Source organism: Sturnira hondurensis, unplaced genomic scaffold (genome assembly GCF_014824575.4).
Source record: "Sturnira hondurensis isolate 20B ecotype Veracruz unplaced genomic scaffold, ASM1482457v3 Scaffold0004136, whole genome shotgun sequence".
In the NCBI taxonomy this organism is placed as follows: Eukaryota; Metazoa; Chordata; class Mammalia; order Chiroptera; family Phyllostomidae; genus Sturnira; species Sturnira hondurensis.
In genome coordinates, this window is record NW_028076767.1 from 38,862,820 (window position 1) to 38,888,295 (window position 25,476).

A 25,476-nucleotide genomic window follows, 5' to 3' on the forward strand; every position below is an offset into this window, starting at 1 on the left:
TTTGGTCAAAATACGAAGTTTCAGTAATGCACAGTAACAATCATAGTATAATTACCGGCCACAAAATACCAGGTGCCTAACCAAGCCTTTCCTACTCATTTAAGAGAGCCAAGCCAAACAAAAATGCCCTGCCTAGCCATACCCAGTAGTTTATAAGCTCAGTCTTTGTCACCAGGAAGGAATTAATTCAAAGAGCAAAGCCATTATTAGGCACAACCAGGCATTTCTGTTGTAAACACCTTTTGTTAATACATGTTGAGAGCTGAACTTTCTCACATTTTGAAAGAGGCCAGCTCAAGAGAGAATCTGAACCAAGCCAGTTTCAAGGTTGTTTCCTTTTCTCTTCTCTTCTGTTTTCTTTCTTAGCTTTCTGATATCACACCCTACTGTTGGCACAGGCACAGTAGGGGCGTCCTGGCCTTGGAGCCCGAAGACTCCCCCACCTATCATTTGACCTAAGGATTGCAGTGTTCCCAACTCTGCTGTAAGCAGATTGCTTTTGCGCCGAGGAAATGAACTAGGAAAGAACAGACAAGGCCCAGGAGTGTTATAAGGAAGAAACATAGTAAGAGACTTAAAGACGTACTTCCTCATTATTTGTAAGGAAGCTATTTCCTAGATTCCCTGAAGTATAAAAAGCTAAGTGCATTTGCTTAAGTTAATAAATTTTATTGAATTATTGTGATAATACCGCAAAGCAAAAATGTTTTATATTTCTTCTCTTTTTATTGCTTCCTGTTCATTATTGAGAGAAGAAATCCAATGTAACTTTTTTGTACTCTGTCATAATGAGGTTATCTAATTTGTTCTGCACGTGCTTCTCAATGTATGTGTGTGTGTGTCTATGTAATTAGATTGCATAAGACAACCGTAGTGTGTGGTCGCTGCAAACACAGATGTACAGCTAACGATGAGGCTCAGTTTTGTTGGAGCAAAACTCCATCATAAAAGCCCTCTGCTATGCTTTGGAATGGATTATTCTGTACTGAGAGGAAACACAAAATCTTCACTTCTCAGAACAACCTGAAAAATCGGTGGTATATACCTTATTCTCCTTTCCTAACCCCGTATTAAAAGGAAATTCTACATTCAGCTAAGGTGACCGATCCACCTTGGTTTGTCGGTGCCCCATGTCCTGGAAGCAGTCTGGCCCCCCAGGTAATAAAATTAATAATCAGTAATTAGATTATTAATTTAATGACTTTAAATAAAATAATAATAACAATAATAGAGACTCTGCCCCCCTCCGCTGACAGAGTCTCTGGGCCCTGTGTGCTCCTTTGCCTGTGGTCGCAGAGGAGGCAGTGATAGTGTAATGGATACCACTGAGCAGGGGCTGTGAGCGGGGAGACACTGGTCTTCACTGTCTTCTCTCTGTCCTCCCACGATTGGTGTTGATCTGCATTTCAGGGAAAAGAAAGAGTAAGTTATCAGGCTTAACCAGGTGACATTCCTGCTTTTGCAGATCAAAAAAGGTCTAATATCAGTAAGTGCATGTGATTCCACCTAATACCTGCCCAATATCACAGAGTTAGTAGGTGCTGATCCCACAGTTTGAACTCTCAACTATCCCAAAATAATAACTGTGCATCTGTATTTTCAGATGACAGCCCAGAACTTGGAGCAAATGCATTTAAAAATAAATAAACAGTGCTATCAGCATACTCTACTTCCTTTTTTCCGTGGTCTATGGTTTCACTACTGACTTTATTCATGTCATACTATGAAAACTGGCTTTGAGTCAGACAAGACTGCCATGCTGGAGCCAGCCCATCACACCCTCTTTCTCAGGGTGGCTGCTGCAGAACCCCTCTGCCCAGAAATATCTCCCCCCCGAGGGTGTCACAAAGCCACACACCCCAACTCCCCAGCTGAACTCTCCCCGGTAGAGCCACCTGGCTATGGCCACATGCCTTCCTCCCAAGCCATCGCTAAAATTCCTCTGTGAACCCTATCGGCCTTTCCTGTCAGCACTCCAAGGATTTGTTTATCATCAGGTTCAGTGAGCTCAGGACTTGGATCAAGTGAGTTTTATTTGGGAGCTGATGGGTAAGCTCAGGAGCATGAGGCTGATAAATCATGGGCTGTTAGGTGCAGCAGCAACGCGAGAAGCTGTATTGGCCAATCCCAGAGTTGTGCACTAGAGGAAACTGATATCCGGGTGCCACAGCCTTGGCGGCTTAATTTTAGGTTGACCAGTCACCCCAGTTTGCCTGGGACAGAGGAATTCCTGGGTGTGGACTTTCAGGGCCCAAACTGGGAAAGTCCTGGACAAACCAGGGTGAGTTGGCCACTCTGCTTGATGGAAGCCCCAAACTGTTCTGTTTCCCTTCACAGGCTGGACAAAACTCTAGGCGGGGAAATGACAGCAAACACAAATTTACACCTCACAGTTTAACCACACCTGGCTCCCCTGATCAGTCTCCAGGCATGAAGTGCGTGCCACACGGAAGCCACGTGACGTAAAGCCTTGCCTGCCTCATGACCGGCGGAACTCTTAGACTCTTGGGCCACAGCATTTGGGAAAGTGGGTTAGATGGAGTCAGTTTCAGGAAGTAAGTCTGTGGTCTGGTTTATTCACTTCACTGAGACAGGGCCACTGTGTCAGCCACAACATGTGGCTCAGAGCCTCCAGGGAAGGGCCTCTGCAGTTCGTCTCTGCTCCCTGTGGTTGCAAAGAGAAGTACCCAGGCTGGAGAAGGGTCAGCAGGATGCCTCGTGCTAATCGCTTCCTTTTTCAGAAGTTATGTCATTCAGAGGTTTTGAGTCCTGCAATCGGCAGTCATTATTGGCTAATTTTGGGCTTTTTTACTTAAATGTCAAGCCCCTAATTTGTAATTATGTCTTGGTTTTATTTCTCTTCCTGGATTATTTTGCGCCCAGCCCTTGGTTGCTTGGCAGTTGTTTCCTCTACCAGGCCTTCTGCGCTTTCTGTTCTGCTGAGACACAGCCTCTAGTTCACACTCCGCACCTGGGGATGAGTATGTGCTGAATAAGGAAGGGAAGGAAAGGGGGAAGAGAGGATGGAGTAAAACTGTCAGAGTACAAGATTCCCCTCTGCCTACACACACCTGCTAGAATTTAAATTTTTCGTGATCCACCCCCGTTTTCAAACACCACTGAGATGCTCTTCTTAGGGCCCAAGTCAATTTACTGATTAGATAAATGAAGCTTAACTGTGACCTGGGTAGGTAACACTCCTGCTAGGTTGTCTTAACACTTTAACAAACCTAACTCCAGTGGAGGGATTTTGAAATTAGGGGAGGGGCAGGAGGCATAGTGATAGATTGTTTCGGGCAGAGCCCTGTAAGGAGGGTTGCCAGATTTAGCAAAGAAAAATAGAGGATGACCAGTTGAATTTGAATTTCACTTAAACAATGAATAATTTTTTTGGTATAAGGATGTCCCTTGCCATATTTATGAAATAATCATATTAAAAATTATTCAGTGCTTATCCAAAATCCAGGTTTAACAGTGTGTCCTGTATTTTGTCTGGAAACCCCATGACGTAAAATGTCCCGCAAGCACACAGCCTGTGTGGTAGGGGGATAGTGTTGCTGAGGAGTTTGGAATAGTTTCCGAATGTTTGGCAGAAGGGAGCCTGCCTGTCCAAGAGGGTGTCATGTGGTACAGTCACGTGAAATCTCCGTCCTCCAAGCCAGGCCTGCTGAGGCGTGAGGCACCTGAGGTGGACCCGAACAGGACGCCCCTGGAGACTGGCCCAGGTGCCAGCAACGAGGGCGTGTTCTGCTGCATCCTTCCCAAACGACGCAGTGTCTGGTTCCAGTGCTGACAACTGACCTGTCTGATACCCATCACACTGGAACGTTATTTTTAGATCTGAGGAAGCAGTGACAAGTTTTTAAAAAATAAGGTACTAGATACGGGGGTAAACTACATTCAAGAAGTTCAATTCTGACCAGGAAATGCAATCCATGGGCCCGTTAGCACTACACATAGAAAAGGTTAGTACCAGCAGCTTTGTGTGTAAAAATTCCTGACTGAGATCCCACACTCCTTTTCACTTAAAAAAAAAGTCTTCACCTAAGGATATGTTTACTGATTTGAGAGAGAGAGGAGAGATGGGGCGGGGGAGTTGGGAAGAGAGAGAGAGAGAAACATCAATGTGAGAAATATTGATCGGATGCCTCCTATACATACCCTGACTGAGGATCGAACCTTCAACTTAGGTATGTGCCCCGACCAGGGACAACCTGCAACCTTCTGGCGTACGGGACAATGTTCCAACCAACAGAGTCCCCCGGCCAGGGCATTTTTTTTCACTTTTTATCTTTTTTTTATAAGCAAAGGTGATACTACTAGATTCAAGAAAATTACTTTTACCACTTATAATCTTTTTGTTTTCAGCTAATGAAGAGAAAGGCTGTTTTGCCATCTGTCATTGGCTTCTGCCTTGGCTATACCAGGTCTGCTCTTCCAGACCTGCCCTCTGCCCTTCCTTCTCTGGCCCGCTCTGCCCTCTGGAAGCTGACCCTGAGGACTCCCTTCTCCTCTGCCTTCCGCTAGCTCACACCAATGGGAGACTTCAGCAAGAGATGGGAGGTTAGGAGGACAAATGGGTCAAAAGAGTAATTTTATTGTGGTTGAGGATTATTAAAATGCTCATGGTGTCAACAGTCTTATAAAAAGCATTCCAAATTATGAATAGATGAGTACTTCTTTAACATGATAAAATACATTAATATTATCCCAAAGCCAGCATTCTGCTTGATGAGGACTCAAAATCCAGAAGCTGATTGAAAATTGATAAACTCAATTATGTAAAAAAAAAATTCAATTCTGTGTAGCACAAAAAGATCACCATAAGTTAAAAAACAAATGGCTTAAAACTAATATAAAATAATATTGAATGTCAACTGTAATTTTAAAATGGCAAACTGGGAAAAAGTATTTTCAACTAATATAACAAAGTATTGATACCCCATACTAAGTACTACTAGAAATAAATAAGACAAAGAAAATTGACAATGCAATTCTTAAAATGTCAATGCAAATGAATAAATGATTTAAGTGTTCTGATACCAATTCCAAGGTGTGGGCAGGAGAGTTTTTTTACAACAAATTCCCAGACACCAGTTGTGTGGCCTACAACCCAACTCAGTGCAGACATCCACTCAAGAAGGTGTCAGTCCTACGAGACTGACAGGTTCATCCACAGGTTCAGTCCTACGAGGCTGCCCACCCTCCACCTCAGATGCCATTCATGAGTCCAGGCTGTCACCTGTGCTTCTTTCTAATCAGGAGCCATGTATCAGAAGTTCCAATGGCCCCCTCCTTGGGTTTGATTAATTTGCTAGACTGGCTCACAGAACTCAGAGACACATTTTACTTACTAGATTAACAGTTTATTATAAAAAAAATAACTCAGGGAAAACCAAATGGAAGAAATGCATGGGACAAGGTACAGCGAGAGATCTCAGAGTCCTTATGGCTTCTCCAGGTGCACCACTCTCCCTGAGTCTCCACCTGTCCGCTAACCAGAAGTCCTCTGAACCCTCTGCCTTTGGGTTTTAAGGAGGCCTCATTACACGGGCATAATTGATTAAATCATTGGCCATTGCTGATTGAACTCAACGCTCAAATTCCTCTCCCCTCCCAGGAGGTTGGGAGTGGGACTGGAAGTTCTAACTTGTAATCACACAGTTGGCTCCTCAGGCAATCAGCCCCCGATCCTTGAGTGCCTTCGAAAATCCACCTCATTAACATAACAAAAGACACTTTTACTGCTTTCCTCACTCGAGAAATTCCAAGGGTTTTAGGAGCTCTGTGCTAGCAAGGGGCAAAGAACAAATATGTATTTCTCATTGTCAACCTAAAAAACCAAGAACCTAGTTCGAGGCCAAGCATTTATTTGGGATCAAAGAATTGCAATTTGGGGTATACACATTTAGGTGGAAACAAAAAGAGTCTCAATTATAGGGTGAAGTAAGGGGTTTTCATGATAAAATGAAAAGGAATAATTAACTGCATGAAAAGAAGAAAAAAATTCCTGTTGGTGCTGTTACACTGAGGTGCTCTAGCTACATGTGATTGGTTACTGATTCTGTCTTCAGATAGAAAGTCCATGATCATCAGTCCTTATGTCTGGGTTGTCTGCTTTCCTGCTGTGTTACAAACAATAAGAGATTTAAAAGTTATATATCAGCCCTGGCTGGTGTAGCTCAGTGAATTGAGCACAGGCCTACAAACCAGAGAATCATGAGGTTCGATTCCCAGTCAGGGCACATGCCTGGGTTGCAGGCCAGTTTCCAGCAGGGGACCCACGAGAGGCAACCATACATTGATGTTTCTCTCCCTTTCTCCTTCCCTTCTGCTCTAAAGATAAATAAATAAAATCTTTCAAAAAAAAGGTTATATATCAAACAAGGAGTGCCCTGTTTTTCCAGGTTCCAGAAATTATGTTGTGGCAATGCCAAATTTGCCTGGAACAGAAATTTTCAAACTTTGTCATTTCATGGCACACATGTACTAATTACTTAAATTTTTGTGGCACACCAAAAAATATACTTTTCGCTGATCTGACAAAAAATAAGTATAATTTTGATTCATTCACACCAGACAGCTATTGCTGGGTTGGCTGTTGTCATTTTTTAATTCAACAATCTAAAGGAAAAGAGGTCAGTGCCCCTGACTAGATAGTCATGTATTTCATGTTTTAAAAATTTTGTGCTGCAGCACACTGGTTAAAAACCACTGGCTTACACCAAAGATAAGCAGTTGACATAAATATCAATCCCCTTCTGAAGGCTCACAGTGAGGCGGTGGGCTTATATAGCACACACAATCCTATGTGAGTTTGGGTATAAGTAAAAGTGGAACTGGAAAATAATTCCGAATTAAGTCGCAACATAAAAGTGGATGGCAGAGGTCATCAGCTCTAATATACTAAGTAGCACGTGGATTTGAAATGAAGACATTGACATTTCAGCAAATGAAAATGTTTTGCAGTCTGCAAATTCTTGGCAGTAGTACCACAGAATTCAGTCAGCAGGGGCTCCTAAGTTACAAACATAAAAGGTTACAAAGAACACCAAGAATTATTCCTTATTTCCACTGCCATTATTTTAAATTAATAAAAATAATTTCTAATAGAAGTTTGGCATTCTACTAGTGCAATAAAACAAACATCCCATAACAAAGACCCCTTCAAGATCATCTTCCCTTGACTCAGAATAATTCCTTGATGAGTAGAAAATAATTGTTATAAATCTATTAACAAAGCCTTATATAAAATCACATTATACTGCCTCCTTATTTGAACATAAATACCAACATCTGTGGCCAAACTAGCAGCTGCTATTTTTAATATGTGCCCTAATATAACACAACAAAAGTGTTTATAAAATGCAGTCTCTTTCCTGTCATCTTCTTTAAAAGCAGTGTTAATTTTGGAAAGAGTCTTAGAAATCAACAAGTCTACTGAAGCAATTATTCATTCATTTGACAAATATTTATTTAGTGTCTCTACATATTGTGTAAAGTAAAAAGCACTGTGATAAAATGAATAACACAGTCCCTGGCCCTTAAGAAGCTTAAATCTAAGCCAATCCATTCATTCATTCATTCATCCATTCATTCATTCATTCATTTTAAGACTCTCTAGGCCTGTCAAGTTCAGACTAGTACTTGCTTTCATTATGCCAACTATCAAGCATTTATGAAAAGAACTAAATAGTTTATGTTTATGGATTGACAGTGGTCTATTTTTACTTCAGTGTTTCTCACATAGTAATTTTTTAGTCTTGAGTTAACATTTCAAAAGATCTAACTGCTCTTCATCTTCACGAGTGCCTTTCTATATATTATGCCAGTTAGCTTCACAACAACCTTCATTTCACAGATGGGGAAATTGATGTCAGTGAGATTAACCAGCTTTCCCAGAAACACACAGATTCACCTGTTTCTAGTGCTTATATTCTCTCTGCAATAGTACCAGAGGGATTTGCTGAAATGTAGGCTACAGAAACTGTAATTTGTATTAATACTTTAAGAGTACATGATTGTCATTTGACTGTTAAATCTTCCGCTTCACAAAGAATTTCTTGAAGAAAAGCACTGAATAGCTGTAAGTGCAGTGTATTTCTGAGTACCTTAGTGCTAGCTCATGAAGACCAGGGAATGATACTAGGTATTTGTTACTTTCCATTATCAGAATACTCTGCATTAAGATGATCAGTGTATAAATGAAACTACTATTTTCCCCCCATGATATTCCTTTACCTTTTAATCTTTGAACTTTTTCTATAGTATTTTTTTAATTTTAATTGTTGTTCAAGTACAGTTTTCTGCCTTTTACCCCCATCCCAGCCCCCCCCCCCGTTCACCCCCTCCCCCGGGCCTTGTTTTCGTCTATGTGGACTTTATACTTGTTCCTGCAAACCCTTCTCCTTTCCCCCCGAAATTCCCTTCCGTCTCCCCTCTGGACACTGTCAGCCTGCTCTCTATTTCAGTGTCTTTGGTTATATTTTGCTTGCTTCTTCGTTTTGTTGATTAGGTTCCTGTTAAAGGTGAGATCATATAATCTTTGAACTTTTCAATAGCCTTATCTTTTGTTCATTTGAGCTCTTTTGCTCTACAGTTTTTGAATATCCATACCCAGGCTACCATATCATAAAGATACTGTAATATTTTTATATTGTATCATTATGTTTTTTAAAGAGGTACCTGATTTTTTTCTTTTTAGCCATGTTGGTGCAAATCTCCTCCTAACACACATACTTTTCTACTTAAGCATTCCAAGACACTTACTGTACAGTGAATTATCAGTACATAGCTCACTCAGAGCAGGGTGTAGGTTATTTCAACCATGAAAGTGATCTGTATGTAATAAAGGAGGTAATTTGGGTAAGGTCCCATGATAAAATCTGGCACTGATTGGCAATTGACTTTGAGACCACGGACCATGCAATCATATTGTAAAATCTGAATCATGTTCCTTAGAGTGATATTCTTCAAACTTATTCAGGAGCTACTAGCAATCAGATACAGGTTTCTAGCAGCCATTATAATTTCTTTCTAAGTATATATTTGGAGCAATAGTAGAGGGTTGGTAAGCAATGATAAAAAAAGCAAGTATATGGAAATCTTAAATTGAATTTCAACATGGAAATTATGGCACAGTTTATGTTGCTTCACTCCTCAAAGATTGTCATTCAAAGCCCTGGTTGGTGTAGCTCAGTGGATTGAGTGTGGGCCTTCGAACCAAAGGATCAAGGTTCGATTCCCAGTCAGGGCACATGCCTGGGTTGCAGGCCAGTTCCCAGTGGGGGATGTATGAGAGGCAACCATACATTGATATTTCTCTCACTCTCTTCTTCCCTTACCCTGTAAAGATAAAGAAATGAAAGTTTAAGAAAAGCTTGTCATTCACTTAAATAAGGTCCATAGCAAAAACTTAAGTGTAGATTATAGTTCCTATATTATTTAATTCTTCACAAAGCATTGAATGGTATCTTGGGACTTAGCTTGCCACAGAGAATAGAGCAAAGGTTTTGGAATTAGTTAAGCTGATGATTTCATGTGAACTCTGCCTTGAAATCTTAGGCAATGTACTGAATCATGGAGCTGTGTGACCTTGGCAAAGTTACTGAACCAGACTGAACTCAGCTTTATCACCTGAAAACTGGTTGTTGTGAGGGTTAGTAATAACACACATAATGTGTTTGGAAGGAAAGCCTCACATATGGTGGGTTCTCAATAAACTCAAGTCTCACATAGGGCACTACACACAGTGTACACAATGATTTTTTTATTAAATTAAATTGATTATAAGCAAATTAAATGTTAGTATTATACAACCTTTTTCCTGGAGTGCACAAAGTCGAAAGGTTGTATTTCTTGCTGCTGATAGTACAGTGCTTACTTCCTCAAGAGACTAGGAGACGCAAACTTTAGCAAGAAATGTCTCCATAATGGAGAAGTCTATAGTGTACAATAAAAACTTCCTCTGTCTTATAAATCACTATTATCACAAAATATCTATTTAGTCAGTGTTTATAGACGTAAATAAAATGGCAGTGACCTTGTCAGGGTAGTTAATAGGTAATTTTAACCAAGTTGATTAAAATTGCTTATTAGTAATAACTAGAGCTTCAAAGGAAGAGGAATCAAGGAGAGAAAAACAGGTAATGGTTGTTGCTTCTCAATGCGGTTCAGGAAATGTGAGCAGGTCCATTAAAGCATGATGTATAGAAGAAATTCTGAGGCATTGTGGAAAGTAAAGGCTTAGTTTCTTTTGTTCAGACCTCAAATATACATGAAGGTGCATATATTTTCTGGAGTTTTTATGTCTTTTAGATCAATAGTTAATGATATTTTCTCACTGTACCCCCTCTTTGCTGTGCCATGAAAAGATAGTTATCTTTAGTCATCAGGGAAATGGAAATTAAATGCAAATTAAAACCACAGTAGTGTGTGTATGTGCATATATGTATATGTGTTTATATATATGCATATATATATTTAGAATGATATACCAAGTCACCCTGGCAAGGATGTGGAGGAACTGGAGCTCTGATAGATTGCTGGTGGCAGTGTAAATGGTGTAACCACTGGGAAAAGGTCTAGCTGATTCTTTTTTTTTTTAAGATTTTATTTATTTTTAGACAGAGGAGAAAGGTGGGAGAAAGAGAGGGAAACATCAATGTGTGGTTGCCTCTCACATGCCCCCTACTGGGGACCTGGCCCACAGCCCAGGCATGTGCCCTGACTGGGAATTGAACAGGCGACTCACAGGCTGGCTCTCAATCCACTGAGCCACGCGTGAGCCAGGGCATGATTCTTATAAAGTTAAACGTACTCCTATCATATGTCCCAGACATTCTGCTCCTAGGTATTTATCCAAAAGAAATGAAACGCATATCTGTACAAGGCTTATACGTGAATGTTCAGAAGCTTTACTTGTAATAGCTAAAAACTGGAGACAATACAATGTCTATCAATACATGAATAGATAAACAAGTTGTGGTATATCCACACAGTGCATACTACTCAACAATAAGAGGGAATTAACTATTGATCCATCCAAGCAAATATATGAATCTCAATTATGCAGAAGGAAAGAAGCCAGATTTTAACAGATTAGGTAGCATGTGATTCCATTTCTAATATCCTAGAACATGCACATTAATTCATAGTTACAGAAAGTACATCAGTGGTTGCCTGGGGATGGAATGGGGGACAGGGAGAAGCAGAATTAGAATGAGCACGAGCAAACTTTGGGGAGCGATGGATATGTTTGTTACCTTGATTGCCTTGATGGCTTCACACATATATATCAAAACTTATCAAATTGTATACTTTAAACATGTGCCACCTAAATCAATAGTTAACAATATTCTCTTACTGTACCCCCCCTTCACTGTGCCATGAAAAGATAGTCATCTTTAGTTATTAGGGAAATGAAAATTAAAGGCAAATTAAAACCATGTGCCATTATCAAGGTATGTCGATTATACCTCAATAAGGCTGTTTGAAAAAAACGTTGTGTCAAGTTTTCATAAAAATTAAGAGACCGCTCTGGTCCTCTGCCATTAGATTGGGCAGACCACAGGCTCGCTTCCTCAGTGGCTTTCACCACGCCTTGGATGTGGGCTCCTGTGGTGTGTCATTACTGGACCATAAGGACCTTGAGAACTGAATCCATCTTGGTCTTTCCCCAGCATGGTACCCCTCATCAACTGTTGTTTTTTAAGTGAATAAACTGCCTGGATAATTTTTGGCAAAACATTTCTACTTGAATTCCCTAACTAACCCTCACCATTTTCTTTTTTGTTTTGTTTTTAACATCCATGGGAGTCAGCAAATCTTCCTGCTTAAGAACTTTAAAGCCAGAGTGACCTGCTTAGCTACTTACTCATTGCCTGGCCACAGACAAAACGAGCTGGCCTCTCCAAGCTTCAGTTTCCTCATGTCTAAAGGGGTAATAATATACTTATGTCACTGGTTTTTTGAGAAGACTAAATGAAATAATCCATATAAAGTGCGTGGTCCATAGTCAAAACTCAGTTTTCAAAAGGCATGAGAATTCATACATTTACCATCACAAACTTTTGACAGTTTATGAACCCCAAAGACTGAAATCCTTGTCTTGCATCAGGAGAAAGAAAACAAGATGAACAGGCGATTGAAACTTACAAGAAGAGATAGGTCTAAACCAACATTAGAGTTACTTGTATCTTAGGCCTTTTAGAAACAGATAGCCAGAGAATTTTAATTATTGGAAGAAGTGCAAGGGTTAAATGACTTACAGTCTTGTCAGTACATTTCATACCTTGTTCTTAAGACTTCTTCATTAGAATAGGAAGATAAACACCCTACCATTAGGCAAGGAGGCTGAAGGTGCAAACAACCCATTTAGTTTTTCCCTACTCTTTATTTTGAGGTTCTTCGATGTAGAATCCTGTTCTTTGTTTGCAAGTTTTCTGCCTAGTGAAAAATACTTTATCATCCTGTCCATGGGGAGTTAATTAAACAGAATGTGGAAAAATGTAATCTTTAGGGAGCTCTGCTCTGAGCACTCTCGGTAAATATCGCACAGATGAGGGAGCCTACAGAGACCTCCTCCTGGACCGGACTGAGCTTGGGTTTTAGAACCAGCCAGTTTCAGGTAATAATTTTCTTGAGTTTCGAGCAACTCGATTGTTTTGTAGCCTTCTGATTTAGAACACTTGGCCTACTCACATTTCCATGATTTGTGGGGGATTTTTATAAAATGCATGAAACAATTATTATCAGTAATAAACTGGATTATTAATCTCCAAAAATAAGGTGCTGACATGTAAACAAAATTCACACCTGGCCCTTGAGGTCTGGCCCAGTATTAGATTTGCCTTTAAGAGGCCAAGTCAGTTTGTTGTATGGGAAGAATATCATATCAGGAGTCAGGAAATATTATTCTACTCCTGGCTCTGCCAGTAGCTAGCTCTGTGATCCTTGGGAACCACTTCCCCGCTCAGCTTCCTCGAGTGTTAGAGTCAGACCAGATCAGGGGAGGGAACACCTGATATGTGCCACCAACTCCTTTCACTCTGTGCCCAGGGCAGCCATTGTTAATCACCAAAAACTTTCCACTGAATTAGGAAACTACTTCTGAATTCTTCTCAGCAAAGTATTGTGGGCAGCCACTACCCATCAACTGAAGTTGCCCCTCAGAGGAAAACCTCCCTGCTATCTTTGAGCAAGAACGCCTCTAAGGGTCGTTTTAATTTTACTATTACTCAAAGGCCAAAGTGAGAGTACATGGTAGGGCAAATGCTGGAAAACAAATATTCCGGCAAATCTTACTTCCCTTTTTCACATTCCAGCCTCTGAGAGTGTTAAAGACGGCCTGCGAGTTTGCAAGTGAATGCATACATTTACCACGGCCTGTGTGTGGAGATGCTCTGTCCTTCTATCAGTACATCTTGCTTTTGGTTTGTCCAAAATGAATGAAATTTAACTGATTTCCCCCCAATTCTAAAAATGCTTGCTGTAAAAATCTGAGCAATGGAGTACGAAGAGGAAAGTGAAAATGACCTGATATTTGATACCCCTTATTAATGATATTTGGTAACCGGCCTTGCAGACACAGCTCTAGGTGTTAAGTGTTTTTCTGTACTGTTTATTTTCCCCTTAAGGCAATGTTATGTATGGGCAACTTTGCATATCACTCCAAAGCTGCAGTTCTTCGGCTCTACTCAGCGTCCTCATAAACTTCCATCTTTGCTGGGGACTCCGATTTTGCTGAGTGAAACTTTACAAATGTAGGAGTAGATCGGAAGGGCAAAGGATTTTTAGACCCTTACCAAAACCACACTTAAAGATGTGGTCACATTCTCCAGGTTCCATTCTAGTAGATACAGAATGGAAAGACGTGCAAAGCTTGTTATTAAAATTCAAGTTGAAAATGAAGTTGACCCTGCAGCTTGTACAAAAGCCAGCGTTCCTCCCATACTCCCACGTACCACACCCCCACATTTTTTGCTTATTATAAAAGGCATATGTGTTTATTTAGGAAAATGCAGATGGGCAAAATGAGAAAAATAAAACCATCACTAATTGGAATAATTATGGTTAATGTTTTGATTATATTTGTTCAGTTTCCTTTTTCCTGTACATGCATATTTATATAGGTATCAACACATGTTATTCAAACCACTTTTTTAAACTTCTGGATTTTTCTCTTTGTGCACTGCATCGCAGTTCTTACAGACCGCTGTTTGTATTACAAGCAGGAAATTACGAGTTAAAACTGGCTTTGGAGATTTACAGCTCTTTGTGGCCGTAGTGTGCATAGTGAGGTATGCACACCAAGGAACCAAGGTTATGGGTGTGTTTTGAAATTAATACACAAATTATTCTGAGCACTGCTATCCTGGAGTTCAGTTTATTCACTGGGCATGCTGCTCTTGAAGTTCAAACTCCCTCAACAGATATTCTGAAAGTGTCTTACATAACTGGTCTAAATTAGGTCCTGTCAGGTGCAGAACCTATCTCCATCTACTTAATTGATGAAACACCTGAGTTCCTTAAGGGTATTTGATAAGGAGACTATCTCCTCATCATTCATCTAATGGTATGAGACTGATGCATGCTGTGATGAGGCAATTTACTTTGTAGCAACAAGCATATATTATAGGGAAGATAACGTCCTTATTCACAGGGAGGTCAATTTGCTCCTGAGGGTTTGAGACTCTATTAAATTGCAAGGTACCATCCCTATATGTATTCCCAATGATGGTTAACAATCAAAAAGCAGCCTGGAGAAACCTTACCCTTGATGTTCAATATATGGTGTTTTGGTTATCAATTGATAACCAGTATGCTGTATTGGTTATCCACACCAAAATTGAGAGGCTAAAAACAATTTATTCTGGTCTCTCACAATTCTGTATACTGACTCGGCCCAGTCAGGCAGGCTGGTCTTGCTTGGAGTCTCCACATATGGTTGCAGTCGGACAGCATCCGGGGCTGGGGTTGTCTGGGGCATGGCTAGGTATGCTGCAAGGTCCCAGATGGTTTCTTCACTCACATGTCTGGTGACTGTTCACATAGCTCCTCTCTCCCCTTGGAGTCTCATCCCCCAGGGCTACTCCACATGCCCTCTCCTCCCACGAAGATTTCCAACTTCTTACATGGTGGCTGACTTCTAAGAGTGTAAAATTAAAAGCAATCATACCTTTGCAAGGTGGAAAGCAGATGTTGTGTCACTTCCAGCCTCCATTCATAAGTGAAAGCAAGGCACAGGGTCGCCGCTGGTCCAGTGTCAGGGAACTACATAACTATCAGGGAAGGGGTGATTCACTGGGTGCCATCTCTGAAAACTAGCTACCCAATATGCTCCAATTGACCAAACTGGACACATTTAGAATTTCAACTATAATTCCAACAGAGTCCGTATATTTTCTGGCTCAAACACAGAGTACAATTAAGGGGAAGTGAAGAGAAGAGGAAAGAAACCTCAAGGTGATAAAGAATTTTGAAACGTGGGTCCTTTCTTTGGCCTTGCAAACTTGGCAGCTTAGATCACAGACAAGAAGGTGAAATAAACAGGTCATTGCATTACCATGATCCAAACTCTGTATGCTCAGAAGGCTTACTTCATGATGGCTATTTTTTATGAGAACCCTAGAGCAAATATTACAGTTCTGACACATTTCGAGCATATATGGTGGGTTGTCTTTCCAAACACAGCCAAGAATTCAGACATCAACGGAAATGTAGATTAGTAGCATGTGAAACCAATGTGGCCGGGGGATAGTAGCTGGGAGGGCCTGGCAGTAAAAAGGACGCCCAGGGCACCAGGACAAGAGAGGTAAACCTGCATCATCTTCCCTGTTCCTCTGGAGCTTCTCTGCGCACAGTGGCCATGTCCCCACAGCACACTGTGTAAATTTGGAGTACAAGGCCTAAGTTCCCACGTGAAGACAATCTCATTTCAGTGTCTGCAAAGACTGGAAGTCTGCTTGCCATGAGTGGTCTGAGATCAGGGTTCCCCACCCCCACCTCTTTTTTTGTGCCGAACTACTGTTCAATGCCCAACAGTTTTCCCTTAGTGTTTATTTTTCTTAAACATGTTCAGACTGATATGATACTGTTCTACTCCCTTTGAAAATATGTACTCTGCAGGTGCCTGAAATAATACACTCCCAGCAACTGCCTTTTCATCAAAGTAAAGGTTATTTCATTCAGTCTAAACTCAATGGGTATCTGTTGCTTAACAAGGAAATCCCAAACATTTTACAAACTCCTTGAGGACAGCTGGCATTTCATACACAACTTTGCTATTTCCTCCCTCCTGGACTCATTGTCTGCCTTCTCGGATGTAGTAGGTGTAATAAGTAACTCGAATTGTTAACAATACACTCTCTGCCCTTCTTTGAGACGAATGTTATTTCATTATGTTTCTGCATGTTCCTATCAGGTCATTGTAAATAATTTCTCCTAAGGCTTCTTTTTCAGTCTGCAGATCATTTTACAGGCTTTTCACATGACAGCTGAAAGGGTTTAATTCAAATTGAAGAAACTTGCTTCAAATACAAGTGATTAACTTAGGCTTCATTTACCTCAAGGAATACTTGAACGTTTAAATTTACAGATAAATCCTGGGAGTGTCAGATTATGCAACCAAGAGAAAGTTTGAGTTCTTTGAGTGTTAACCTGCTCTAATCAGGTGTGTGTGAGAAAAGGGATTTTTTGAATGAAATTATAGTAAAACCACTGCAGGCACTACTTCCCCTGTTTTTTCATAATTTCAAACCAGTTCAAGAGTTAGACTGTTAAAACACAAGAGAAAAAACCCAATTTATTTATTCTTTTTAAAATCTTTATGATTTCACAATATTCCTGTTTTCAAGAACTTGACGTTTTCTGTGAGCAATGATTAATTTTAAGTACTTGTTTTTAATGTAAAACGTAATGTATACTCATTGTAAATTGAAAAGATGATTAAATTAACAGAAAGATTAAAATCATTTATGATCCTACGACTATTAATATTTGGTGAACAACTTTCGATTTTTTTCCCTGGGCACATGTTTTTATGGAACGGACCCGTGCTATATAAACTATTTCATAACTTGGCTTTTCTCATTTTTATTTTTAAAAGGATACCGTGAGTACGTGAAAAGAAACTTTTAAAGATTATGGCATGTCGTAGTACTTCACAGTGTTAAAGGACACCATCTCGAGTACGGTGTGTGCGCTTTGGCAAGGAAAGAAAGGTCTCAAGTGGGCTGTAGAGACTACTTTGCGACGAAGAGACTTCTTCGTTTGCCCTTGGCGTCCTGAGCCTAGCCGAACTGAAAGCGTGTGGGAGTAGGTGGAGGGCACTCAGGGTGATTGCAAGCACGAGCTCCCCGCGCGGTCCACACTTCCCCTGGGCAAGTCCCACTGGCTCCAACCCGTGAGGGGACCGAGGGCAAGAGGGCAGTTTGCGGTGCGCACAGCCGGGTCCGAGACGTTACCCGCGTCCCGGAGCTGGCGCCACTCTCAGATGGTGCGTGAGATAAAGCGGGGCAATGTTCTGCAAGTCCAAACCCGGGAAGCGCAGCTCCGATACCGGCGCCTTTGCCGGGTCTCCAGCCGTGTTTGTTCCAAGTGTTTAAACTGTTTCAAAGCGCTTGAACCCGAGAGACCTTCGGCAAACAATTCCTAATCTCTCGGGCGGACAGCGTTAGTTTCATTTGCGAGGAGGGCAAATTGAGCGCGGGGACCTGGTGGCTCGGGCGGCCCTCCTCCGGTCCGCGGGCGTCCACCACCGCCCACTGGGACCCCAGCCAAGATCCTTTCCAGCCCCGGGACCGTGAGCTTCCCGCGTCAGGCCCAGCGTGGGTGGGGGATTTTCGGCAGCGCTACCCGAGAGGCCTGTCTGAGAAGGACAGGCCAGGGCTCTTGCCCCGCCCTCGGGGGGCGGAGGGCGGGAGGCGTGGCGGGGCTGGAACCCAGGAGGCGATTAGGGCCTTGTCGCCTAGGAGCGAGTACTGGGGAGCCCGTACGAGTCGCCGCCGTCAGCGCCTCCTGGTCCACGCCGTGCTTGGGCAGCTGAGACAGGACTGCCGTCGGAGAGCCTCAGAGCACCGTCCCCAGCTCAGCATGATGGACTTGGAGCTGCCGCCGCCGGGAATGCCATCCCAGCAGGTGCTGCCCCAGCCCTCTCGGTCCCATTGTAGTACCAAGACGGGGGGCAGGGGCTCGAGGGAGCTGTGGTCCAGGAGGGACAGCAGCCACTGGCATCTCACCGTTTGTGGCCGGAGCCTGGACTGCAGCGGCAGCGTACTGGAGCCGCTGCGTCTGGGGCAGGGCGGGATGGAGGAGCAGGGACCCAAGGGGCCGCGAAGGGTAGTGGGGGCGCGCCTGGGTGGTCCCATCGACAACATGCCCGCCGTCCCAGAGGGCGATTTGAAGGATACACTCGCATGCATGGGGCGAGGGGTGCGTTCTTGTTGAGTCCCTGGCAGCCAGGTTGGAACGCCGAAGCCCCATCCAGCCCCCCACATTTGAGCCGCTCCCAAGGCTACGGGGCAAGGAGGGGGCGGACACTGGCGGTCTGAGCCGGCGCGGGCCGGCACTTCCGGGGCAGAGCGGTTCCCCGCCTGGGAGCCGGCAAGAATGTGCCTAGTCACGGGGCCGCTCGTGGGGGAGCTGAGGTCTTCTCCTCGCTGGGACCAGGAATCCCTTCCGTGCCAGCACTGTCCTCCTCCCCACAATTGCACGAGTAGTTTGCTCATCCCGCTGGGCCAGATAAGATTCGTGTGCACCAAGCTTCAAAAGAAAGTACATCAGAGTTTGGAGTAAGGAAAGGCTTACTGATGAGAAGGTCCAGCTTGGGAAGACGGGAGAACTAATTCTCAAATCCTTTCAGGCATCTTTCTCTGTCTAGGGAAGGGAGGAGGGGCGAGGTGTGGGGGTGGCGTATACAGGTAGGCATCCAAAGGTGTCCAAAGAAGAGGGCAAAATTTCTAAATCCTTATCTACGTGGTGTACCCCTGCTTATTAATTTGAGTCTAGTTCTGTAGTCATTATTTTGTGCATATATCCCCACCTCTTCTGCTGATAAAGGGGTTCCTCAAGCAGAATTCCTCTAGTTAATTATGTTTGTAGCTGGAGCTGTTAGCCTGAAGGCCACCAGTGGAGAGTGGAAGCATTTCACTGTTAGAGGCTAAGTCCATCAATGGGATTCATCATTCAGGGAGCTAGGCCAAAAAGCCCAGCCCGCAGGTGGGCGGAAGAAGAGGTACCCAGGTGCCCTGTGTGCCAGGATGCCCCCATGTGCTGCCCCTAAACCGGGCCTCGCACACTGGGGAAGTCTCGACTGGAAGAACCCTGATCACTCGGGACCCACGGAGAAGAGCTGGTGGGGCGGGGTCTTTGCAATTGAAGTTGGCAATGCCCCAACCTTCTCCTTTCTGCCGAGGTGTCTGCTGGTGGTGCACTGCCCAGTGCGTGGCCTTGGCCTCTGCATCAGTGACAGCGGCTGGTTGGCTGTCACGGCGGCCCTCGGTTGGCCCTTTCCTGCTCTGTAGCGTGCAAGCCTTGCGGTGCTAGGGCCAAGGGACAAGTTGGAGCTGTTGATCTGTTGCGCAATTGTTATTTTTCCCCAGGGCAGCTTTGTCTTTGGATTTAGCGTTTCAGACTTGCAATTCCAAAATGTGTAAGGCAGGATATTCTGCTTTGTGCGGTCAAGGGTAAGAGTTATGAGTGTAGATTAGAATTTCTGTTGCTTTAGGCTGTTGCTAAATTTTTGTCTTTCATATATTATTTCTCTCTTGGGTGTTTTATATAGTTTTCTTTTTCTGTTTGAGGATTTGCGTCAATTTCTTAGCATGCTGCTGCTTTTGTAAAGTCTAAGGATGGGACACCTTTGTTTCATAATGCTTTGCTATAAAGTTCTGTAAATTGTTTAATAAGTGAAAAGTTTCTGTTCATACTTTGTAGGTACTTTTAAAGGAGTAGATATTTATATTTTTCTATTTTTTTTGTAACTGGGTACTTAGGGGAAAATTGGTTCAAGGAAATGTGTAACTTAAGTACAGTATGCTTATGCTCTTAAAACCTAATGTTTTAGACTGATCCTGGTGGTTTAAAGTAAGGCTATAAGTTATTAACCATGTATTGTGCTTTTTTTTGTTTCAAATTGTTTGGCTTGAACTTCCCCCCAGTAATGATTGGGATTGTATTCTCTTGGTTCCCACTGGTATGAAAAAGTATGTTTTCAGATTTAGCTGCTGGTTGAGAGTAATCTCTGTGATCAAAGGATCTGTGATGCTAATGGACTTTAGTTTTCCTAAATTCAGGAATTGTGGCCTGGAACCCTTCAGTCCTTTATTTTTCTCTTTCCTTAGTGTGTAATTTAACATTCTATATATAGAAATGCGTAAAGCTTAATACTACTTTCCCATTTAAATGTGAATTTTCTAGTTATGTTTGATAAGGTAATTCCTTTTCCACCTTTGTAATCAGATACCAATTAGCATATTTAAAAACTGAAAAAAAGAAAATGGAGTAAAATTTAGAATCAAGTTCATGTCTATAATGGAGTCATATGAAGTCATCATTATAGTTGAAGATTTGAACAGAAAGTCAAAGTGGATTGTGACCTTTTGTCAAAGAAATTCCAGAAACGATGTGGTGTTAGGATACGGCTTTTCATCCTCTGTGTAGGGGGGTGGTTGATGAACAGGTTGGCAAGGAGAGCCTTAGATTCTTTATCTCCAATAGGTGGAAGGAACCATCTGTTACTGTTTTCAAGGGTGTCTTAGAAAGATAAAGTACTTTTGCCTGTGAGGGGTGAAAATGATCTTGGACAAGACCGATAAGATTATTTTTAAAAGAAAAATGTGACAGGCCTCTCATCTCTTTAATGAATGTTAACCAGAGACCAACTTGACTTTTTAGACGAGAAAAGTCTCTTGAGAGATTGTGGAAGCAGTATGTAGGAAAAGAAATGCACAGTATTTGTATCAGTCTTTGTGCATTAAGAATAACTTGGGCCAAGCCCTGGCTGGTGTAGCTCAGTGGATTGAGCGCGGGCCTGTGAACCAGAGGATCACGGTTCGATTCCCAGTCAGGGCACATGCCTGGGTTGCAGACTGGTTCCCTGCAGGCCAACTCCCAGCAGGGGGTGCACGAAAGGCAACCATACATTGATGTTTCTCTCCCTTTCCGTCCCCTCTAAAGATAAATAAGTAAATAAAATCTTTAAAAAAAAATAATAACTTGGGCCATTTGGAAGTCTCTTTTTTGTTAACTTGGGTTTGTATAAGCAATGCTGGGGGAAACAAAATGCTGTCTGCCTTTAGGATTACCAGTAAGAGTTGGAAGCCAAATCCATTATTTTTCTTAATATTTACTTTTTATTCAGGATGAATTATATTTACAGAATGGCACAGGAAAAGGAACTCTCTATAAACTATAGGAACGTTTTTCCCCTGGGAATGTCTTGTCTGCTGGCCGAAGGCAATTATTTAAAGGAGTTTTTGCATAAATAATATTTCCTCTTTAATTTTTGTTCGATCTGGGGTCAAATGTTCAGTACAGACTTGGATGTAGGCGAATTTAGCCCTGAGATAATAATAGATGAGTTGTTGACCACTTCCTTGCATGCCAGGCAGTGCAATAATTGCTTCACATGCATAATTTCACAGTAACCCCATAGGAAATACTATTATCACCAGTTTCCAGGTGAGAAAAAAGGCATAGAGAGGCCAAAGTTCTGCTTAAAAGTTATCCAACTATTGAACAATATGTGTGGGATTCACATCCGAGTAGTCCAACTCCCATAGTTCTTAATCACTGATTTCAAACTGGAGCAGGATGAGTTAATCCTCGAACAGGAGGAAAAGCTCACACTTTTAAGAAAAACTGGGGAAAGAAGAGGCAGGAATTAAAGAGATTAACCTTTTCCACTTGTCAAGAAATTCTAGTCACTGAGTACATGAGCGGGGAGGTGGACCTCCTTCCACAGAGTGAGAGCAAATAAACCTGTCAGTGGAATTACCACATGTGGAGGGTAATATCAAAAAAAGCCCTGGTTGATAATTGACTCTTGAGAGTCATCATAATCCTTCAACAGCCTGTATTCTGAAATATTGAATATATAGATACTGGCAATTCTCAGTAGCCATTCCTCTCTCACAGGTTTGGAAATTGAGACTTTGGGGCCTGCAGTGTTAGCAGCGTACTCCAGAGATCCAAACTCCTTTTTTTTTTTTCAAATTAGAGAAGAAAAATCTCAGATTATTTTGGCATTGAAGCCTCCTTCTGAATTTGAGTATTTATTTTCTGCATTAGGCAATTCTCTTTAATGGTCTTTTAAATTCTCTTAATGTTCGTCTCATCTGTTTATCTTTTTTCTCTCTCTTGCTATAACTAAATTGTAAGTCCTTTGAGAGCTGGGCATAGAATTTAGGTTTCTCTCTATTTTTTAACAGCTTTTGGAGATACTATTCTAATACCATACAGTCCACCCCTTTGCAGTGGGCAGTTCAGTGACTTAGCACAGTCCGAGCTATGTGTCCATCACAACACTCAATTTTAGAGCATTTTCGTTACCCTGAGAAGAGCCTCATGCCCACTGCAGTCATTCCACAGCCCTCTCTCAGCTTTTCTAGTCCCTGCTAACCACTCATGTATTTTCTATCACTACGAAGTTGTCCATTCTGGATATTTCATGTAATGGGATTGTACCACGTGTGGTTGTATGTGACTGGCTTTTTTCCCTTAACGCAGCGTGTCTAACATTTAGCCGTGCTGAGGCATGTAGCAGGACTCCGTTCCCTTTTGTCGCTGAATGCTCTTCCGTTGTGCAGAGACACAGAAATTTATTTATCCGTTCATTAGTTGATGGATATTTGGGTTGTTTCCACTTTATATATTTCTTTCCCTTTTTCCCTATAGCTGTGGTTTGCTGTCTATCAGAATCACCATCAGTATTTAAAAATACTGCTGCCGAAGCCCTATTCCTCACTAAATCAAACACTTTGGGGTTGGGACCTGGGCCACGATAATTTGTTTGAGTTTCTGGAGGGATTCCAGTGTGCGCTTAGGTTTGAGAATCAGTGCCCTAGAGCAGTGGTCCCCAACCTTTGTGGCTGTCACCAGGGACCAGTTTTGTGAAAGACAATTTTTCCACGGACTGTGGGGTTGGGAGGCAAAGCTCAGGCGGTAATGGGAGCAAAGCTTCACTCCCCTGGCCCACCACTCACTACCTGCTCTGTGGCCCCGTTCCTAACAGGCCTTGGATCTGGGTCAGCCATGGGCCCTGGGGGTTGGGGACCCCTGCTCTAGAGAACTGAGCTCCCTGCTCTAGAGAACTGAGCTCAGTGCTTGGTAGCCATTGGTATCTAGTAACTTAGAAAACATGGTTAGGATCTCACTTAAATCATGAAAGGAAGTGTTATGGTATTTGTTCTATGACCTTCACAGCCTTAAGATCAACATCTAAATCTGAGAACTGTGTTTTAAATGCCTGGTCAATGTTTGATATTCAGTAAATACAGCTTGAGCTCTTTAATACCTCCTGGAGATTTGGGTGATAATTTTTTTATCAAAAGATTTGCCCCAAGTGAGTCAGTAGAATTTTTTCATGTTTTGTCAGGAATGTGGCCAGTGATAACCTGTGGCCTAATTATTTGGGAATAGCATAGAAAAGGCAGTGAGGACGGGGGTGGGGGGGGTGGAATGGGTGGTATAGACTCTGGAAGCCAGGATGAACTTGGCCTTACCCTAGGAAGCTCTGTGCTCTGCGTTTCTGAGCCTCATTGTCTTCTCCTATTAAAAAAAAAAAATCCTTAAATCTATGGGGCATGTTTTAAATTGAATTTTAGCAACTCGATTTTTTAAAGGTTTTATTTATTTATTTTAGGGGAAGGGAGGGAGAAAGAGAGGGAGAGAAACATCGATGTGTGGTTGCCTTTCATGTGCCCCTTTTTGGGGACCTGGCCCGCAACCCAGGTGAGTACCCTGACTGGGAATCGGACCAGTGACCCTTTGGTTCTCAAGCTGGCTCTCAATCCACTGAGCCACACCAGTCAGGGCAGCGACTTAATTTTTTGATTCTCTCTATCTGCCTGGCAAAGTTGACTTTATATTGTGACCACAGTCGCTGCCATTTGTACTTACCCGAATGGCTTTCCGGTTTACACATTTGGGGACTGGGGCTAACTTCTGAATTACTTTTGAGAGAGAAAGAGGGAGAAAGGGAGGAGAGGAAGGAAGGAAGGGCGGGAGGGAGGGAGGGGAGATGTACGGCACAGCGGCAGTCCCACAGGAGAGAACTGAGGGTGTGGTTCTGTGCCTTCTGAAGCTGGCTTAGCCACACCTTGCTGACACGGTGGGAACAGGCCCAGAAGGGAGCGGCACACCCCTGTGCCAGCCAGGACTGTCTCCAGTGTTGCCAAGCAGAGCTCGTGCAGCCCCATCCTGCCCTTGGAGGGGGTATATTTAGTCTCCCCTGGGAAGCTGCCTGCTTTTCTAACTAGTCACCAGTAGTTTGGAATTCTGTTAACCCATCTTTTCCTATTGCTTCAAGATTTAAAAAACAGTATTCTTTTTTTTCACTTATTCTTATGAATTTTGTGCTAAAAAATGTACATGATACATGTTTACATCAAAACAGAAGGATTTCAGTGACAACATTTAGGTTCTGTGCAATGCGTACTTGCATTTTAATGAACCATTCCCCCCATTAAAAGCCCTCCCCCTTGTTTGCTGGAAGGTAGCTGACATGCAGGGTGGGTTTGTATCATCTCCCCTCCGACTGTGCAGAGTCTGTGTGAGAAGCAGGGTTGCGGATCCTGACTCAGTGTGTGGGTGGCCTACTGATAGACAAGTGTGGAATTTTGCTTTCTTCCGGTTTTGTCTGCTCTGCTTCAGCACGAAGTCACACTGTCACACGTGGGTACAGAACCCAGTCTGTGCCCACTCTATGGGGGTAAAGTAAAGGGAAAAATGATCACCCTGCTTTGTTGCCTTCTGTGACCAGAACAGGGACAGAGGTATGACACATGAGGCGACATTGCTGCTTCAGCACGAGGGCCAAGCACCTGGACGTCTTGCTGCTGTGTATAGAGAGTGTTGAGGGACCATCAAGTTTTCTGACCTAGCAAACCACCCCCCCCAATTTTTTTTAAACATTAAAATGTTGGTAATGAAAACCACCCAAAATTAAAACTATCTTTTTTACTTGCAGTAGGAAAACATTATGCAAGAAGTTGTTTCTGTTTGTGGTAATTCTCAGCAAAACATTGAGACCTACAAAATCTACATCAAGACACCAACCCCAAAGGACAGGGCTGCTCTACTTTGTGCTCGTTGGGTCCTCCCCTCACCCCCTGGCCTGTGTGCTCTCCGTCCACTGGTGCCCAAGTGAGACCGGGCCAGATATCCTGTGTGTTCCGGTTTTTTCTACCACCCCAGAGGCAGAGGCTCACCCTCTGCTAGAAATGTCTTTACCAGGCTGCATGTTTGGCAGAATCC

At 42.6% G+C, this 25,476-nt stretch overlaps 1 protein-coding gene and 1 long non-coding RNA gene across 3 annotated transcripts in view; both read left to right on the forward strand.

Annotated features, from left to right (window-relative positions):
• Positions 1 to 237: 237 nt before the first annotated feature.
• LOC118985933 (uncharacterized) lies at positions 238 to 1,019 on the forward strand. Its single transcript, XR_005066236.1, has 2 exons — positions 238 to 599; positions 855 to 1,019. It is a non-coding gene; the product is annotated as an uncharacterized LOC118985933 (long non-coding RNA).
• Positions 1,020 to 17,907: 16,888 nt separating this feature from the next.
• Positions 17,908 to 25,476, forward strand: part of NFE2L2 (NFE2 like bZIP transcription factor 2) — a 31,860-nt gene continuing 24,291 nt past the window's right edge. The window contains exon 1 of one of the 2 annotated variants that reach the window (XM_037044385.1): positions 17,908 to 18,138. In XM_037044385.1, the coding sequence (XP_036900280.1) occupies positions 18,094 to 18,138 (45 nt within the window). In that variant the 5' untranslated portion in view covers positions 17,908 to 18,093. Of the gene's footprint in view, positions 18,139 to 19,592; positions 19,686 to 25,476 lie in introns of those variants that run through there. The other variant, XM_037044386.1, reaches the window with a different exon arrangement.